This window comes from Miniopterus natalensis, chromosome 2 (genome assembly GCF_054644295.1).
Source record: "Miniopterus natalensis isolate mMinNat1 chromosome 2, mMinNat1.hap1, whole genome shotgun sequence".
Taxonomy (NCBI): Eukaryota; Metazoa; Chordata; class Mammalia; order Chiroptera; family Miniopteridae; genus Miniopterus; species Miniopterus natalensis.
The window spans coordinates 7,989,070-8,009,741 of NC_142082.1; the positions used below are offsets into that span (position 1 = coordinate 7,989,070).

At 40.4% G+C, this 20,672-nt stretch overlaps 1 protein-coding gene across 5 annotated transcripts in view; it reads left to right on the forward strand.

Moving 5' to 3' along the window:
• SNX25 (sorting nexin 25) overlaps positions 1-20,672 on the forward strand; it is a 99,523-nt gene that overhangs the window by 59,503 nt on the left and 19,348 nt on the right. For all 5 annotated transcript variants that reach the window (XR_015714017.1, XM_016211292.2, XM_087814087.1 and 2 more), the window contains 4 exons: positions 4,821-4,891; positions 13,784-13,965; positions 17,701-17,832; positions 18,756-19,028. Coding sequence is in view for 4 of the 5 variants with exons in the window: in XM_016211292.2 (XP_016066778.2) it covers positions 4,821-4,891; positions 13,784-13,965; positions 17,701-17,832; positions 18,756-19,028 (658 nt within the window). In the remaining variant the exon portion in view is untranslated. The remainder of the gene's footprint in view (positions 1-4,820; positions 4,892-13,783; positions 13,966-17,700; positions 17,833-18,755; positions 19,029-20,672) is intronic.

A 20,672-nucleotide genomic window follows, 5' to 3' on the forward strand; every position in this document is an offset into this window, starting at 1 on the left:
TCTTCTCAGCCCCTTTAACTGAAGTCCCTCTAATGAAAACATCATCTCTAGACTAGTACAAGTAGCCTGTGGCAACTCTGAAAACATTATTTTTAAGTTTTCAATTTTGTCTTAAACACGTGTATATGTGTGGTGTTATTCTAATCTATAATATATCCCTGCTAATTTTAATATAAAAATAGTATTTAAAACCACTTACCATACTGTACACCCAAGACTAGGATTTGTCCAGCCTTTGGCGCTGCTAGGACATTCCAGCATGTGTATGCCCATGATGGCTTTAAAGTAATATTAAAAAAAAAATCTGTGTAAGTTGTGCCTAATGAAATGAAGAGACTATTCTTTTAATTTGGCTTGTAAATAATTTTGAAACCAGTTCTAATAGAATTCCACAGCTGTTCTGAACAGTTGACAGTAGAGGGACAATACGTCTGTAGATTTCTAAGGTGATTATTTTGAAGGACTGTGTAGCATTTCAGGTGAGCTTAAGGTTAATGGGAAGAGTTCATAAATACACACCTGCTCACCTGCTCTAAATCTTTATTCATTTAGTTAAGTGTGTAAATCCAGAGAGGTGAGGTTGTGACTCAGAGGGACAGGTGGCAGTGATCTTTGTGTGACTTTTTTCCCCCTTTGTCTCTGGGACAAAGGGGTACTGTAGGTAGGATCTTCATAGAGTTGAAAAGAGCCGAATTCTTTTTATGCTGCTTTCTCTAAATACTGGAGTTTACACTATCACTTTGGGAAACCATACACTAACAATCTCTGCACTTCTGATCCAGAGAATGTTTGCAAACGTCATTGCTCCTAATTCTTGAACCAAACTCGGCCCCAGGAAGGCCATGTCCGCCTCTGGAGAAAGAAAGCCCAGTGAGTGAGAGGTGTCCCTGTAAAGCTCCCCAGAGGACTAGGAGCCATCGAGACTAGCCTGCCCTTGGATGCATTAGTTTATGTGGCTTTGTTGAGAATGAGAAAGTCACTCATTTCCTACTTTGCCTTTTGGTATCAAGTGAAAGTGAATTCTACAAATGCATTAACCGTGTTCAAATGCCTACTATGTGCAAAGCACTGTGTGAGGAGGGTCCCGTGTAAAGACAAATTGGTTGTGGATCTTTGGCTTCTTTCCCGTGCCATCAAGGTACTAATAGTCCAGCATAGGAGACCCATGTGGGTATAAATAGTTAAATCTGAAGCAAGATATTAAGGCCAGAAGTAAAGTGTAAAGAGCTAAAGAAGTGTGGGTAGGAGCAAATATTTCATCCTGTAGAAGAGAGGAATCTAAGAAGCTTCAGAGAGGAATGGCCATGAACTGAGTGTTTAAGGACAAATAGGATTTCAACAGATAAGGGGAGGGATTGCGTGCAAGAGAGAGAAGAAACAGAGCAGAGGCTGGGAGTCGGGAAATAGCTGGAGTGTTTTGGGGGTATTGCATGTTGTCTGGTTTGGCAGGAAAATGGTATCCAAGAGGGATACAGAAGGCAGCAAGGGTGGAAAGGTTATCTGGCACTGGCCGTGCGTATATGCTTCGAAAGACCTTAGACAAGATAAACGTTAACCTATGTTGGATTTTAGGGTAGCAGGAAAATGGTTAAGAACATGAGCTTTAGAGTCAGGCAGCCCTAGGTTGTACTTTTGGCCCCAATACTTAAGAGAAGTGTAGGCTTCTTAGTCCACCTGAACTCAGCCTTCCCCCTCTGTAATGCCAGGATAATTATAGCTCCTTATTATGAGAGTTAAATGAGATTATATAAATTAAAGTACCTAAACCAGGTACCTGTAAATGTGAGCTGGTATTACACTATAATCTTATGGGTTCATTAAAAAAAATTAACTCTTTATTCAGATGATGTGTGTTAGTTTTTTCAGTACCATCAACTCGTTTGTTCCAGAGCATGAGTCACTTAGAATATCAAAAGAACGGATTGTTCAGAATATTATTTGTACCTGTTAAATGTTACAGATGTTAATGCTTATTAATGTAGCTCATTGTTTTAGTCAGTTTAGACTGCTTAAGCAACAGACATTTATTTCTCACAGTTTTGGAGGCTGGGAAATTTAATATCAAGAGGTCGGCAGATTGGGTGTCTGATGAGGGCCCACTTTCTGATTTATAGATGGCTGTCTTCTCACTGTAGTCTCACTTGGTGGGAAGAGAGCTCTCTGGGGTCTTTTATAAAAGGACAATCATCTCATGAGGACACCACCTTCATGACCTAATTGTCTCCCAGAGGTCTCACCTCCAAATATCATTACATTGGAGATTAGGATTCAACATATAAATTTGGAAGAAACACAGACTTTTAGTCCACAGTGCTCACTAGGATTGACTGAGTACCCGCCATAGTTCAGTACCATGCTAGAGATTACAAGTCACAGTCCCTGTTTTCAGAGACGCTCATGATGAAGTTGGAGAGAAAAGAGGTAGCGTATCTTTATTACAGACAAAGCCATGTTTCTGTCTTAGGCTCAGATGTGTTACCATTTTTTAAAGAAGTGTTAGGCCTCGAAGTGGAAAGAACTAGACACACCGTTTTCTTCATTCACAGCACTATTTTAAATCAGCAATATAAAATAACAGCTAAGTAGGTACTATCACAGAGCAGAGTTAAGTTAGGATTTCAGAGAAGAGAAATGTTAATGTGAACTGGGGATTGGGGAAGATTGGAGGGAAGGAGGAATATGTATAAGATCTACTTAGGTGGACAAGTAGGGAGATTGTCTCCAGAAGGAAAGTGCATGAGCAGAAGCCTGGAAAGTGACTGTAGCTTTAGGAGGGCTGTATAGAAACTGTCCTGGCTGAAGTACAGGTTTATGTCGAGGAGGGAAAGAAGTCGGGTTGGATAAGAGGTCATTGTCACATTAGAGAGGGAATGGTAGTCCAGGGTGAAACTGGAGACTTGGGTAGGGAGTGCTAGACTTTGGCGGGTGCACGCTTATGGGTGCTTCTCCTAAACTGTTTCCTATCCGTCTAGTAAGGCACAGGAAAAGCCGCGCAATGAGCCATTTTGTGCTTTATCATTATTTGGAGGAAAGGCAGTACCATCAGAAAACTTTATCGGTCACTCATGTCCTAGCGAGGCTTCCATTTGGGGGACACGGCCTGAGTGTGTATGCAGCCTAGAGATGTCTCCTCTGTGTATGACCTCTTCAGAGCGCGCTCTACCAGCTGGGATGGCATTTGGCCATGAGACAAGTTGACGTACAAGTGACTTAAGCAAGTTAGGGATTTACTTTCCTCGTATAACGAAATGTCCTGGGATGGGCAGTGTGAGGCTGTTGTGATGGCTCATTGGTGTCATCAGAGACCTAAACTTCTCCTACCTTATGTCCATCTTAGCCTGTGGCTTTCACCCTCGTGGTCGCAGTGCCTTCATCCGCTTCCACCCTTGCTTCACGCAGGAAAATGGGAAAGGGCGTGGACAGAAGACGGAAAAGCGCTTTCCTGTGGGGTCTGCCCCCGTGGAAGGCTTTCCGGGATCCCCACCCAGCACCCTCTGCTCCTCTCCTAGGTCAGAAGGGCATCGGGTGGCCTTTTCTAGCTGCTAGGGGGAAGGTTAGCGTTGGTAGCAAGGCGCGTGGCGCTTCCTGGTAAAACTGGTGCAGTCAGTGAGAAGAGGAAGCGGTTGGCAAACGCCACTGTCCGCCACAGCCTCCAGGTGGCGTGGGACAACGCTCCTGGCGGCCTGCTCCAGGCTGTGAGGCAGGTATGGTACTTACACTGCACAGGTGAAGGAGGTAAAAGATGGGAGTTTGTGAGGAGTCCATTAGGAGCTGTAACTATGATGAATTCATGACTCTCATCTAGGTTTTAGTTGAAAAGCAAAAGAATGTATAAAGCTAGCCAAATGTAAATTAAATCTTAGAATGCTGTTTGTGTCCGGAGTTACAATTAATGTTAAATAGCTTTATTAGGGCAGATTCTTTAGTCATTCTAATCGGGGACTAAGAGACATTTGGTATAAATGAGCTTGTTCAGGGCGATACTTAGTAACCACACAACAGCCTTGAAGAACTTGAGTTCAGAAAGCCCACTGGAAATGCTCAAAAGAGCCAAAACTCGGGGGTTGGGGTCAGCACTTAAAATGTAAACTTTCATTTGTCCTGATTCAAAGGTGTTCTTAGTTACACATACATATACCTGGTGGTGTCAACTTTCTCTGCGCACTAGATTTACCTGGGGCGCAGAAGCTACTGATACCATGGTCCCACTGCAGGCACTCTGTTCTGTTGGTCTGAAATGCTCTTCCAAGTGAAAAGTAATGAGGGCAGTCACAGAGCAGTGACAGTGGGACTGGAGGGAGAGGACGGCTTTGAGAGGTATATAGGACAACATTGGCCAATAGAACTTTCTTCAGTGGTGGAAATGGTCATATGTACTGTCCAACAGGGTCCATGAGCTGCCTGTGGCTATGGAGCACTTGAGATGTGGCTAACACAACCAAGGAACTAAATGTTTGGTTTAATTAATTTATGTAGCCACGTGGCTCACGGCCGCCTTACCGGACAGTGTAGATTCAGGAGGTAGTCAGTAGCTCTGGCTACCAGCGGGGGAGAGGAGAGAGCGAGAAGTTGAACATACCTCAAAGTTCTGTCTACAGGGAGCTGAACAGGGGAGCAAGTTTGTTATTCTCACTTTAGGGCCTCAGAGACCACTGGCTTGTCGCACAGCGCCCGGTCTGGTGTAGGTGCTCAGTCCCCCGGGATGGTTTTGGTGATATGTGACCGTGGGCAGGATTCGTATGGACACACTCTAAAAGGATCTCTAAGAACAGTATTTTCTTCCTATTCAACCTTTCTTTCTCTCTCTTTTTTAAAACTAGGTATCAAATTGTAGTGGAAATAATCCAGGCAACTACAATTAGCAGCTTTCCCCAGCTGAAGAGGCAGAAGGGTAAGACCCAGTTTGTTTTCTTCAGTTACACAGTCTGCAGGGCTAGCCCTGGTCTGTTCTCTCCTGTCAGTGTGCTGGCAAGTAGGAGCAGCCTTCTGCTTTCATTAAAATATTTTAATTTATTGCAATAATAGTATAACAGCACTCGCAAAAGTAAATATAATTTAATCCTAACAGAAACCTTTGTTTGAATTTCCGTGTTCCTTTATAAACTTTATTCATCTATAGTCATAATTCTCAAGAGATTAAAATTATGGTGCTTTTCTATTTTTAAACTAAACATGACTTCATGATTTTTCTCACATAGTAAAACTTAATATTTATTAATATTTCTATCTTGAAACATTACCTTGGTCATTTAAATGACTCCAGTGAGTTGCCGTTTCATAATTCATCGAACCCTCTCCTTTAGCTCAGCATTGGAATGTGAATGCCTTCTGCCCTCCTTCCACGCCTGGAGATTTGTGAAGAAATGGGCTTTATGTTGTTATTCCTGTTTGTTTCACGTGACATGAAGAGCTCGATACCCAGGCATGGTCCTGAGAAATAAGGAAGGTGTGACGATGGCTCTCAGTCCCCTTTAGTTTGCCTGGTGCTGGCTTATTCCCCGTCTCATACCTGAGGTTGAAGGACACTTTACTGCCTAGAGTGCAGAGCAGATTTGCTTGGTAGCTGAGGGGCAGCAGACACTGCCACCTTGTCGGCTGGACTTTCCCCAGAAGTGTCCAGGCCTGCCCAGGTCCCTGTCACAGAGCAGAGCACTGAGAACAAGGAAGTGTGGCCAGACCCTTGAGGCATGCACTCCGGTTTCTGATCAGTGCACGTAAGCTAAGGGAAGCTTGGGCTGGGGACTTTTCCATGTCTCTCCCAGTCACTGACAGGAGGTGAGTGCTGTGTGGGAAAGGAAATGAAGGTCTAGACTGTGGAGAGGCACTAATTCTTCATCTCAGCCCAGTAAGGAAGATTGTGCAAATGTGTTCATTCAGAAATGTTTGCCCAACACTGGCAAGGTGGGTATGATGCGGTATGAACAACCAAACTCTGCGTTCATGGAGTCCCTGAACCAGGAGGGTGTCTAGAGTGAGGCACTTCAGTCTGGGACCTGGACAGTGGTAGTGAGAGGCTTGATAAAGAAGATTATGAAGGAAAATAGCCTCCTCGGTGACTGATATGGGGAAGAATCATAATGGGGCTTTATAGTGGTGATTTCACAGATGAGGAAGTGGCCCTCTATTTTTTTTTAAATATGTCTTTATTGATTTCAGAGAGAGGAAGGGAGAGGGAGAGAGAGAGAGAAACATCAATGATGATGAGAGAGTCATTGATCAGCTGCCTCCTGCATGCCCCCCACTGGGGATTGAGCCCACAGCCTGGGCATGTGCCCTGACCTGGAATTGAACTATGATATCCTGGATCCTAGGTCGATGCTAAACCACTGAGCCACTCTGGCTGGGCAAAGTGACTCTCTAGAGAAGTTAAGTAAATCAGCCTGAGATAGTAACCTCTAGTCTGCTGCTGTTTCTGTTCTGCCCAATCGCTTCAGGCTGGTGAGATGAAATGTAGGATGTAGAGGAAAAGGTGTTGTTAGCACAGGATATAGAGACCTTGGTTCACATGAGCTTCCCTCCTAGCTTTCTAGTGAAACCTGGACAAGTCCTTTTATTTCTCTAGGACTCTGTTTTTCAGCCTGGATTGAGTGCTCTAGAGGATCATAAAGGGTTTCTCAGTGAAGACACTGAGAGTCAGGGAAGGTGGGGGGCTGGTTCAGGGGTAAGAAGGCTCGCTGGTCTTGGGCCACTGGATTTGCGACGGCAGGAGGAAGGGAAAGTGCCTTTTTGGCTTTTCTAAGCTGTGATTCATGCTGTGGAGAGAGAGCAACCCTGAAGAAAAGTATTTGGAAGTCACCAGCATAGAATAAGAGTCATTGATCTTCCATTTCTGCTGTCTCCGAGTCCAGTATCTTTGCAGAGCTGATGCTGTGTCCCCATTATCAGAGGAGAGCAATGTATTAATGCGGTGACGTGACTTCCCTAATTCATACCATCTGCTGCCTCACTGTTGAAGCTCATATGTAGGTGATTTCAGTGTTAAATCATTGAGTTGTTAAAATTTGTGTACATACTTTTTATAAAGACGGAAGATCAAGTTTAGCATTCCCCACTGTCATTTTTCTTTCAATTGAATATTTAGTGATACATTGAGTATTGCAGGAAGCAGTTCCCGTTTCTCTGTGATTTTTGGAGTTTTGATGTGTGACTGTCAAATAAAAGGTTACTCTGTAAACTGGTCCAGATAGCTGCTATACCTCATTCTTTCTCAAATTGATCTTTATTTCCAGATAAATATGTTTTTCCCCCTATAGAAGTAATTAAGGAAAGTTGGTTTTTAGCATTAAAAGGCTCCCCAAAATGTAATTGTTGAGTTGTTTTTGAAGATCTTTGCATTTTAGAGACAGTGAAAATATCATCAGGAAAAAGCCTCAGTCTGAATGTTAACCTCTTGCCACAAGCCCCACCTATCTGCACTGCTTTCCTGAAACCTGGAAGATCAGGCTGTGACCATTCGTATCTCAGTGTGACCACCAGGCTGTGTGTGCTGTTATAAGCAGTGTCATTTCCAGTGTTGTTTTTTCTTATTTCCACATTCTCTGTGAGTGGGAAACTGAAGTTTAAAAAAAGAATGAACAGATGGAAGATCCTGAAAATATTTGGGTTTCAACCTAGAGATGGGAACTTTACTTACAAATGAGGTGTATAGATGCTATAAATATTGTTTTGTTGTTGCATTAAAGATGTCTCTGATAAGTCTTTTTCAATCATAACCATTGATGATTAATAAATGCTATGCAACTGTGAAAATACTTTGAGGACTTAAAGAAAAAAATGCCATATAACAGGTTGGGAGAAATGACCTGATTGTGCCCCTCTGAAACCTTGAAGTCACCAGCTCACTCTGTACTGCTAAGTGAAAAGATCCAAATCAGAGTCCATGTAACTTGTCATTTCCTGTGGTTTCTTGTCTCCATGAATGGCATCACCATCCATCCATATAAGTCAGAAACCTAGGGCTCATCCTTGCTCATTCCTTCTGTCATGTACTATCGCTAGTCCATTGTCGTCACACAGATTGACCTCCTGAGTATATCTCAACTCTGTTCTCTCTACACCAGTTTCCACCACCAGTCCTTCTCTTCAACTTTTTATTTATAATTACAACAACCAGAGTTGTTGAGAAATGATCTGTTAAGGTAACTGGCTGCTGTGGTCTGAATGTTTGTGTCTTCCCAAAGTTCATGTGTTAAATTCTAACATCCAAACTGATGGTATTAGGAGGTGAAGCCTCTGGGAGGTACTTAAGTCATGAGGTGGAGCCCTCGTGGATGGGATTAGTGCTGTTATAATAAAAGAACCTCTAGAGAGACCCCTAACTCCTTCTACCATGTTGAGGACACAGCAAGAAGGTGGCCATTTGCAACTGCTCCCTGGAGGCCTGCACCAGAAGCTGAGCACACTTGGCACCCTAATCAGCCTCCAGACTGCGAGAATAAACTTCCGTTGTTTATAGCCGTCCAGTCTGTGGTGTTTGCTTATAGTCACCTGAATGAACTAAACCAAGTATAGGAATTCCAGTAGTAATGGGACATATGCTAAATTTTCCCTGCAGTTTGATGTAAGCCCAGTATTTCAGCTCCCTTTAAAGCTTTATTTCCTGCTCTTCAGAATCCTGAAATGTTATCAGGAATAGTTAAGGTGATTCAGAGTAATATTCATTTAGCTGACTACAGCAAAGGACACGATGCAAATTTGAGTATGCTAGAAACTGCCATACACTTGGAAGTCCACACTCAGAGTATAGGTTGGGAGGCTTTGGGGAGATTTTGCACCCTCTTTTCTTCAGGGTATAAGTAAACAGTGTTGGAATCAACTGTCTAGAACTGTAGAAGAACTTGCGTGTATATAATTTTATACACATGCATAGTTACTCACTAATAAGAACCATAATGATTTCCATTAGGAATTATTTTAATGAAGATAATATGTAGCTTCTTTGTCTGATTTGGGATTTAAATGTGTCCTTGCCTGAAACAAGGGTGCTAATTGTCTCAAGGTCCTTTCTAATGCTCTGATGTGATCTGAATTTCTGTCATTGAAATAATTCAATATAAACAGTTTCCTAATCTATTTTTTTATTTTTTTAAAAGTTTTTATTTATTGATTTTAGAGAGAGAGGGAGAGAGAGAAACATCCACTTGTTGTTCCACCCACTTATGCATTCATTGGTTGATTCTTGCATTGCCCTGACAGGGGAGCAAACCCACAACCTTGGCTCCAACCAACTGAGCCACCCGGCCAGCGTCAGTTTCTAACTTATGAATGACCTAAACTTATAAAACACCCTAGGCTGGTTCCCTGCTATTGCTACAGGGGCTCTCGCCAGCTTTTCTCCCCATCTAACCCTCACACTGTGAGTACTACGGCTTCCAGCACCTGCTGTTCCTTCACTCTCCTGCTTTGCCCCCTCCATTCTCCCCCTGAGGTACTCAGGACTCAGAGCACTTCTGTTAAACTCTTTATAGTCTCATAATTTGATAGACAACTCTACTGCCAACTCTGTCCCCCAAGAAAACTTTAGTCATATATTTTAACACCTGCATTTATACAGATAAAGCTCAGATCCAGAGATGTTCAACACTGTCATCCTGCATGACTAGAATTATCAGTTAGTCTACACACAGATCTGGAACTTGAACCCAGGTCTCCTGATTTCTAGTCCTGGACTCTTCCCACTATACTGCTCATTCACACAGGCAGATGTTATGAGAGCCATGCTCAAAATTTACAAATTATGTGGGCCAGATCTGTGTTCTAAGCATGTATGTCATATCTGTTCAACTCGTTCTCATTTGGGAGCAGGGCTCCAGAATAGTCTCACGATCTTCCATCTGTTCATTCTTTCTAAGAATGGTAAATTAATGTGTAGGTTTAATTGATATGACATTATTACTCTAAAAGTGTATTGCAAACATGTTGGAGGACCTTAAACCAAAGGCAGTGCTGGATACATTTGAAGGAAGGAAATAGAAGCTGTGCTGTAGGCACCCTGACCAGCTGTGCATGGCCTGCGAGCTCTCTGTGGTCCCCATTATAATCTGAGTAGTCCACCATCAGCTCCTGCTATGCTTTCTCCTTAGTCCTCAAATATGCTTTCTACTGAAGTGGAGTGACACTTTAGGAAATTTCAAGTGTTTGGTGTGGTAAGAGGATCCCCTTTGTTCTTAAAAAAAAAGAACCTACCAGCCTCACTTTGAGATGTAAGGGAAATCTTTTTTTAGTTCCTGGGCACCTTTGAAGCGATTTCCAGGTTACCTTTGATGTCTGTGATGATTAGTACCTACTGAGAACTGCCATCAAGAAGTCAAGCACCATTTCTCATCTGGAAACTTTACTGGTACCTAAGTAAATACACACCTGCTCTTGAGCCCTCCTCTCAAGGGGGGGGAGGTATTAAATTTCTGTTTGCATGTTTAAGAAATATTCAGAGGCTTGTTGGTCTGTCAGCGTGGATACAGGTCGGGGAGTTGGGGATCCTCTAGTGAGAATCTCCCCTAATTCCTTATTGATTGCTTGAGGATATGAGAAGACCCTACATCCTGGGAAGGAGAAACACATGCTGGGGAGTGGGGGAAGGGACAAGTGTGTGGCCTTCAACACAACAGAAGTTGTGCCTTCATGTTAGTGCTTTTCAGTGGGGTGGAGGGCACAATTTTGTGCCCCCCCCCAGGGATCAGGGGACATTTGATAATGTCTGGAGATATTTTTGGTTGTCACATCTGGGAGAAGGGATGCTACTGGCACCTAGTGGTACAGGCCAGGGATGCTGGTAAACATCTTAAGGTACACAGCACGGCCCCTACTACAAAGAGTTATCCAGCCCAAATGTCAGTAGTGCTAAGGTTGAGAAATCCTGCTGTTAGCCACTGAGTTCCTCAACCAACCTGCGGAGGTGCTGTTGTTAGGATATGCCTTGGAATTTGATAGGTGTTAGGAGAAAAGAGAAATATTCTGCCATTGGTGTTTTTTAATACCTGAAAAATAGGGGGGGCATCCTTTAATTCACTTATACTTGTGCTATTTCTGGAGTCGCTGGTTTGCACTTTAAGTTACTTCTCTCTCCTTTGCCTCATTAGAAATAGTACCTATCAGTTGTGCCCTGGTGTTTTTACTTCAAGCTCTCCATTTGCTTAAGAACTGCATCGTGGGCAGAAGGTTATGGCAACAGGTACCTCTATGATGTTGTTCATAGCTCTGCTGTGAGGTCTTTATAGCCAAAAGGGTTCACTTAACATTTAATCCAAATGTCCTTTGCAGCAAATGAACCCAAATGAATCCATTTCTTTTTGCTTTGACCTCAACAGGATCTAGACGATCTAGGAGGGAAGACAGTCAACATTTATAATTCATTCCTTTAGAATATTGTATCACTTGTGTGTTCACGTTGGCACCAATTTAAAGAGCACTGCCATCCAGTTTCACCTGCCACTGTGTGTCATCTTGGCCTTCTTTTTTAAGCTAGATTCACTGTTGTGTGATTAACCGTTTTTTAACACTGAACCGTGTTACCTAAGGCCCTGCAGGGAAACAGCCATATGAATCTGGCTTGAGCCAGGCCACACTGATTGTCATGTACCCACTTGTCTACTTTTCTTGACTTGAATATTTCTTGGCTAAGTGGGTTTTCAGGTCACAAAGACACGTATTCATCTGCATCACTGGATTTAAAAGGATTCTTGCACAGCAGACACATGGGCTGCATGAGACCCATGTTATCCATTTAGCCCTGAACGTCGCATTAACTTTCTGAGGCAAAAATAAACAGAATTGTCTAAGCAACAAGCTGCTGTTGCATTTGTTAGCAACGAGCTTTGTGCTCAGACAATGGCGTGTTACTGCCCTTTAGCAAACAGAAGGCATTCATGTTAGCAGGCGACATTCAAGGAGAACACCAGAATGTTCTCAGGCCTGCAGCTGGGTGTTAGAGGATGGTTTATTCTTTTTATTCTTCCCTTTCTTTGGAATTTGCTTCTAGTTTTTGTACTTGAAGAAAGGCTTTTACAGATTTCTTAGGCGGAGAAGAATTTGGTTGATGATGAATGTGTCAATTTTTTTCTATGTATGTCTCTTTATTAGCCTGTTTTCCACCCAAAATTAAACTTGTGGTCTAGGTTTATTTTGTAAAAAGCTTTTTTGTCCTGATTTTAGAGTAATTTAAATGCTGCACACACAATTTAGATTTTTAAGGATATATGTTTACAAATGAAATTGTTCTGAAAGATGAGCTATTCCAAGCATCTGTTTCTTTAGGCACACACTCCAAGCTTCCTAGTCTGCATAGACTGCTTTGGGCAGACTGCATTCACCTTGATCTTCCCCCTGAGAGACTCCAAGATACTATTTTTTTTCCTGAGATGAATGCTGAGTTACGGAATTCTTTGGTTAGGGCCTGTCAGCCAACATAGGACAAGTTAAGAAACAGTATGGAAGTCAAATGAAAGCTCTCCTGAGCACCCATATGGAAAAGTATCTTATATCTGACAGGCCCTCTTGAATCAGGCCATCTAGTGACCTGAAGTCTGCCTGCAACCCTGTGATAAACATTGGAAAAAGCTGCTTCAGAAAAAGAACATGTTTTGTGATACTTGTTTGAGTTTTCTCAGGTAATTTGTTCAGCCTGCCTAGGTCCTATTTAAGCATTTGTACACATTCACTAAGGGGACATGAGAGGGGGACTGATCACGTAGGGAGTTAGCTGTCTCCAGCCGAGATGTAAATTGTACTTATACTCCACTTGGAGGGGCACCAAGGAACACAGCACAGACCTTCCTCTTTTATTGGTGTGGTTCCAGCCTAAACCAGGTACATTAAGACCCACCTCCAGGTGTGAGCTGGCCTGCCTGGGAGCATCTGTAGTTATTGGTGGTCACCCGAGCCCTGAGCATTGCCCAGCAGTCTCACTGTGGTTCTGAAGTGAGCTTGCTCTTCTTTTCCCCCTGTGAATTCCCCACTTTCCCCACTTCTGCAGCCTTCTGATCTCTCACTCTTTACCCACCTCTCTCTAAGCAGAGAGCCTTACTCACTACTACAAGAAAAGGGGACTCTGTATGAGGGGAGCTGCTTCAGCTTCCGGCCACATGTGAGTCTCCAAACTTGCTTGTATCTACGTCCATCCAGGTTATTGCAGTGGAGGAAGCGGCCCTTCCCAAAGCCAATCTCTACCTGTCTTCTGGATTCCATCCCCCATCTGTCATCTCTCTCCCTTAACTGGTTCTTTCTCTCATCAGCATTAAAACCAGCTCATTTCTGTCCCATTAAAAAAACCCACAAAAAACAAAAATCCTTCCCTCTACCCCAACCCCTGCTTTAGATTGTGTATGTGAAGCAGGCCATTCTCTACAAGGCAGTGCTCAATGCTTAGTCGTTTTTAAAAATTAATTTTGTGTGAGTTTTTTGCTTTTACTTTAAATTGTATAATGTCAACTTAAGGAAGTAAACCGTTGTACAACATCCGCATATGAGTGGACCTGTGCAGTTCAAACCTTGTTGTTCAAGGGTCACCTGTATATATCCATACAAACATGCATATTGATTTGTGAGTATATGTGCACAGAGGAGGTTTCTGAAATGTTTTACATTGAGTGAGATTTGTCAGTGGTATATTTAGAAATTAATGCTATTTCTATTTGAGAATATGTGTATGTTTAGCATGAGTACTATTCTGTCCTATCCTATCCTATCCTACCCTGTCCTATCCTATCCTCACTAATCTGGCTCAGAGTCATTGTGTTCCCTTTTACCTTGTCCTCTGACTGGGACCTGTCCATCCATCCCATTCAAGGAAAAGAAACTGCTGCGATGAAAGCTGACCTGCTGCGGGCCAGGAATATGAAGAGGTACATTAACCAGCTGACGGTGGCTAAGAAGCAGTGCGAGAAGAGGATCAGAGCCCTGGGAGGCCCCGACTATGACCAGCAGGAGGATGGGGCCTTGGATGAGGGGGAAGGGCCTCAAAGCCAGAAGGTAGAGCTTTTTAGTTTCTTATTTTGACCATTTCATGTTTGTTATGAACACCAGTGGAATCAGAGATACAGTCTTTTAACTTTTTGGTATTTAACTTAAGATATATGTTCTAGAATATAGACTCACATGTTTGCTTTTATGATTGAAGAGCTGTATTACCTGCTGTCCTCCACTTCCGGGAGTGGTAATAGCATGATAGGCAGGCACGAGGTGGATGTGTGCTCGAGTTCATTCCTGTGTGTATTTTCCCATGCCCAGCCTGCCCTCCCACAATCCTAGAGAAGCATATTTATATTTGCAAGGGCCCGATCATGTTACTCACTACCACTGGGATAGAAATAGCCACCTGTGAAGTAGAAGGTATCTGTGAGTTATTTTACTTGGCTCTCACCACATTGCTCTGAAATATGTACTCGATAGCCCCATTTTACAGGTGAAGAAATTTGTGAGTTGATTTCTAATTACCTAAGGCCACATAGATAGGAAGAGGCAGAACTAGATAAAAACCCAAGTCTAGTTGATTCGCAAATCTGAATGCTTTTTCACTAAATATCATGTATCAGTGGCTGTTTTTGTACAAAACTTTGGACTGTCTGATACCAAGTCCTTAAATCATGGAGCATCGGAAAGTGTCCTGGTCCTACCTCGAACCTGTCCTCTGAGGCTGGAAGGCTCAGATAATATTACAGAATTCCTATATTTATGGTGGTTTGCTGTTCTAAAAGTAAGACTGGTTAGTTTGGTGCCATTCTGATATCTTCATAAATAGAGCAGTTTTGCTCTAACTTAATCATATCTGACCTGGAGGAATCACCACTAGCTTTTTTTCAGAACATAGCCTTCAAAATTAGATGAATCCTCCAATCAAAAGAGAATATCTGACTGAATAAATAAAAGGCAAGGTTTAATTATAATTAGTCTATAAGAAACTAAATATAAAGGTACAGATAGATTGAAGGGAAAAGGAGGGAAAAAGGCATGCCATATAAACACTAAGCCTAAAAAATCTAAAGTAGCTCATATTAACATTAGTCAAAATAGACTTTAGAACAAGGAATTTAACCAGAAGAAAAAAAGAAGGTCAAAAGTCAGTGATATTCATCTTAAAACCTATAAATTAAAACTAAAATAACTAGAAATAATATAACAACAAATCAGTGAAATAGAGAACAGACAAATAGAAAAATCAATGAAACCAAAAGGTAGTTCTTTGAAAAGATCAATCATTTTTATACAGGCTAGTCAGACTAAGAAAAAAAAGAGAGAGAAGGCACAAATTACTACAATTAGGAGTGAGATAGGGACATCACTATAGACCCTGCATACATTAAAAGGATAACAGTGATATTATGAACAACTTTAAGCCAATAATTTTTACAATTGAAATGGACAAATCACTTTGAAAACACAAATTACCAAGACTGACTCAAAAAGAAACAGAATATTGGTTTACCCCTAGATGTATTAAAGAAAATGAATTCATAATTTAAAACCTTCCCACAAAGAAAACTTCAGGCTCAGATCATTTCCCTAGTGAATTCTATTAAACATCTTAAGGCAGAGAGAATATCGGTCTTAACTACACCTGTTTAATAAATGGCGGATGAAAACATTACAAGAAAAAACCCAAAAAACTACTGGTCTGGCAGTGGGTCCTTAGTACAAACATTGTATACACCATTTATCTGCATTCTGTTGCCAAGGCTTAATGGAATACTTATTTTTTTAAACAGCTTTATTAAGGTATAATGACATACAACATATATATTTAAAGTGCATACAAAGAAATTTTGACATATTTACATACTTAGGGAAATTATCATCACAATTAAGACAGCACAAACATTTATCACCCACAAAAATGTTCTTGAGAAAAAAAATGAATAAAATATATTTATGGGGGGGGAAGTTTCCTTGATAAAAAAATAAATAAAATAAAATACATTTATGGGGGAAAAAAGTTTCCTTATGCACCTTGTAATCCCTTGACACCCCCCCCCCCCTTGGGACCCACTGATCTAATTCTTTCACTCATGTTTACTTAACTAGACAGTGACCTCTTAACTACTCTGATTTTTGGCACCCATCATTGTCTTGTCTTTCTTAGCTAAAATCCTGCTTCAGGCTTTTCCTGATTAGTTTTTGTTGTCTATTGTGATTCACAACACTTGTTTTAAGTCTCACAGCAACACACAAAGTAGGCAGTACTATCCTCATTCTGCAAAGGAAGAAACTGAGGCTCAGAGTGATGGAGTAACATAGAGCTCATGGGACTAGAAAGTAGCAGAGCCAGGATTCAAACCTAGGTATGTCTGTATGCAAATAATGTAGGTGTTACACAGTGAAATGCTCATGCAGACTTCAAGAGAAGAAAAAACAAATGCAGGAGAGAACTTGGTGTATCTACCGGCCACAATACGAGATATATCAGATGTTTAATTATACTTGAGATATGCTTACTCTCATTTATTTGGATATATTTACACTTTGAGGACTGAACATAGAAAGAGTAAAAAAAAAAAAAATCTAACAATGGCTAATATTTTAAAAGATATTTTAGACTTAATTATGCAAATATGTGAATTTGTATTTAATTTGGGATTCATTTGCTCTGAATGAAATTATACTGGGAAGACTTCCTTAGAATTTGTTGAATTCCTGCTCATCTCCTCCCTATATTAAAAATCAGTAGCTCTCTGAGTGATCTGTCATCCCTAACCAAAGTCGGTGTGGGTTCCTTCAAAGCTCTCAGGAGCATGGACGGCCAGGATTTGTACTTCAATATGCTTTACTGGTACGGTTTACATAAAGTAAAGATACATGCTACAATCTCCCAAAGTTAGTAAACTAAATACTAATGGTTGGAAATATTTATGGAAACTAATTATTAGGGGTACATAGATAGCAAGGGATGGCCATCTCCTTTAATTAGTTACTTGAGGTTGTTAAAAAAAATGTCCCTTTTGCCCACAGAACAGATTGAGAGTTTACTGTCGGCAGGAGAGTTGAATATTCATTGAACACATGCACTTGGTTTTAGAAAGATCTTACTGGTAACATTTCTGATAATTTTCTTTCACATATTAAGAATCTTAAAATGTTTTCTTTTCATTGCATTTGCGTTATACTCAGATGCCATTTTTAAAATCTCATTAAGAACCAAGGATATGGGACTTAAATTCCTTCTAAATTAATTTGGGGCATTTCTCCTAGTTCATTGAGTTATGAATTATAATAAACGTCATCTCTTTTCTCATATTATGGCAGTCCATGCTCGTGATTGTTCCCATTGTGTCTTCAGATAGTGGCTTTTCTTTTACTGTCAGCATGCAGAATAATAAAGGAGGAATTTTGGTATATTCATACAGTGGAGTAGTATGGATTAATCTAATGATGCTTATAAAAGGTTTTTTTAACGAGTGTCATATTCTAAACAAAAGGGCAAAATATAAAATCATTTGTAGATTTTCTTAGCTCTATAAAAATAGGATGGAAAGCAAAAATGCTAAATTATTACACTTCAACTTCCTGACCTTTAATACTTTTCTCTTTAATTTTTCTATCATTGGCATCTATTGCTTTCAGCAGTACATCCCATAGGGCAGAAATTTTTGTCTGTTTCATTTCCTAGGAATGTACCTGATAACAGAGTTGACGCCAAACCCATTGGAAGTTAAAGCAAACTGATATTTAAAATTTGATTTTTAAGAACTTGTTTTTAACTTCTCTTAATAGATTCTTCAATTTGAAGATATCTTGGCCAATACTTTCTACCGAGAGCACTTTCGAATGTACATGGAAAGGATGGACAAGAGATCTCTGATTGGTTTTTGGGAGTCTGTGGAATATTTAAAGAATGCTAACAAGGTAGTATATTTAGACTAAGGAATATTAATCACTAGCTGATAAAAACTTGTATGTTAGGCAGTATGTTTGTATTTCTTGGTGAAACTGTAAGATAAGAATACATTAAAAGAATATTTTCACCCATAATGCTACATAAAAATTAGATTTTTAAATTTTTTTAAAAAAGATGCTTTTGAGTATATAGTCAAAGAGAAAAAAAGATTTATAAATGCACCAAAATAGTGAATTCAATTTCAGGTTTTTCCTTTCTAACACTTTATAAAAAGCCATGTGCATACCCACATTGCTGATATAATAAATTTGGTTCTGTCACCTACAACTCAGTCTTATAGCCTTGTTACTTTTAATATCATATTTGCATATTTCATACTACTGCTTGTTCTCCTTTTATTTTATTTAAAATATGATTGAGTTAAGGAACACACAAAAAAATTTTGGTTACAGGTGCCTCTTACCATGAAAAGCCCAACAGTTAGCATTGTGTTGTGTACTTGTAAATTTCTCAGTATATATTTAAGAATTAAATTAATGTGAAATTTGTATGTATGTATGCATCTGTAAATATACATAACAATATGTATAACATATAATACATATATTTTGTGAGGCTTATTAAAAGAAGCACAAAGAGCACTGTGTACATTAAATTACTCATTTGTACTTTATACAAGTGTTGCTAGAACTGAATACCACCTGTTAGCTGTTCAACATGAAGTGTTCGTTTTAAGGAACCGGCTGTTATTTTTCAGCGTCTGACATTTACCCCTTTGCCCTGAATTTGCACACAAGCCTTGGGCCCACCCTGGCTACCAGTGTGCATTCTCAGTGTCTCCCTTCCTACTTTCACAAGCAGAGAATGCAGAGGAACAGAGTTCTCAGAGGGGCTATTTCTTACCTTTCTCATTCTCTTCCTGTCTTTTCAGAATGAAATCCCACAATTAGTTGGTGAAATTTACCAGAATTTCTTTGTGGAGAGCAAAGAAATATCTGTGGAAAAATCACTTTACAAAGAGATCCAGCAGTGTCTTGTAGGAAATAAAGGTATTGAGGTGTTCTGCAAAATCCAGGGAGGTGTTTATGAGATCCTAAAGGACAGGTATTACCCTTCATTTATTGTCAGTGACCTGTACGAGAAACTGGTGATAAAAGAGGAAGAAAAACGTGCCTCACAGTTGACTTTCAGCAAGGATGGAGTGGTGAGTCCCATTCAACTTTCCGCTTCCTCGGTGCATAAGCTTTGAATGTGGTTAGGTGAGCGCATATTGTATGAGCCAAATTTGGGTGCAGTTCACTTCACCTTTTACACACAGGGCTTCCAGGAGAACTTGAAGTTGAATTACTGTGCTGCTGGTGTCCATACACACTTCTTTTCTGTCCTTCTGACCAACTGGCTACCATTTCGCAACGTTGAGTCAGAGACCTCCCTGCCTTTTTCTGCCTGAGGCACACCCTGGTTTAACTCCTGAAAAGTGAGGGCAGACAATCTGTGAGGTGGGCCGTTTGTGGCTTAGGCCAGGTTAGAGGATCAGTAGAACTAGGCTGTCCAGCCTGAGAATAGACAAAGGATGGGGTAAAAGTGAGGAGAAGAGAATGCGGGAGGAGTCACAGGAAATACTTTGGAGTTAAAAAAATCTGATGAAATTAAGACAGTCAGAAAGAACCTTGCTAAGCCATCCCTGAAATCTGATTTTCTTCTAGCGTACCAGGTCATTCTAAAGAGCCCCCGTTGCTGTCTCTCATTTACTATTAGTGACTTATATGAGTTTTAAGATTTATGAAGGTACAAAGAAAAACCGAATATTTTAGAGTCGTCTTACACAGAAAGATTATAATTTATCTCGAATTCTTTCTGCCCAGTTCACTGAATCTCAAGCCCTGAGGATCAAGTGCTTGCTCTTGATGGCATTAGAATCTGGCATCTCTGAACTGCTGTTAAATCCATTCATTCAGGCTTTAAAAAAAAAAAAAAGTTCTGTTACTTGGTGTTACTTGATTCTTTACACTTTCAGTGTACAAAACCACTAAACTCATTGATCCAGAGCTCACGTTACTCATTGATCCAGAGCTCACGTTACTCATTGCATTTTCTTAAGACAGCCAGTTTGTTTTAACTGTTATCTCTCTACCTATAAGTTAAGATGGTAAATATGCAAATGCTGTAAAAGAGGTTATTCAAATCAATAAAAATATCAGTAGCCAACAGATACATTGAATAAGGACTTGAACTGACACTTGATACGAAAAGTAATAGTAAACAAAACATGAAAAAATGTCCATTTTCTCCTAGGATTCAAAGAAGGGTATTATGTATTACTGACCTTTTGATAGTTCCTACTCTTTGTTCCAATAATCCCACTTCTACAGATTTATCCTAGAAAATAGCTAAAATGTAGAAAAAAGTTTATGCACAGTGGAGTGTAATTTAGTACATCTGGGATAGCAAAAATGAAAAATCAACCTATAGCACAAGCAGCAGTAGGCAGCTGCCTCAGTTAAATTTCAATTCATAAAGTACTATGCAGACATAAAGTTATAATTTTGAAAACTATAATACCCTCAAAATATGCTACACTGTATGTTATATGAAAAAAGCAGGATATCCACTCGAGTGTATACAGGTGGGAATTGTGTCACAATAGATATACTGATGGACAAGGGTTAGAAAGAACCTATGAAAATGAAAACAGCTTGCTATGAAAATGAAAACAGCTTGCTATGAATATACCTTATTTTTCTTTGAAAATAATTTAATACACTGTTATAATTAATAAAAGTTAGAAGAAAAAACTGTGGAAGAAAGTTAAGGAGTGAACAAACCAGAAGATAGTTCTCAGCAGTTC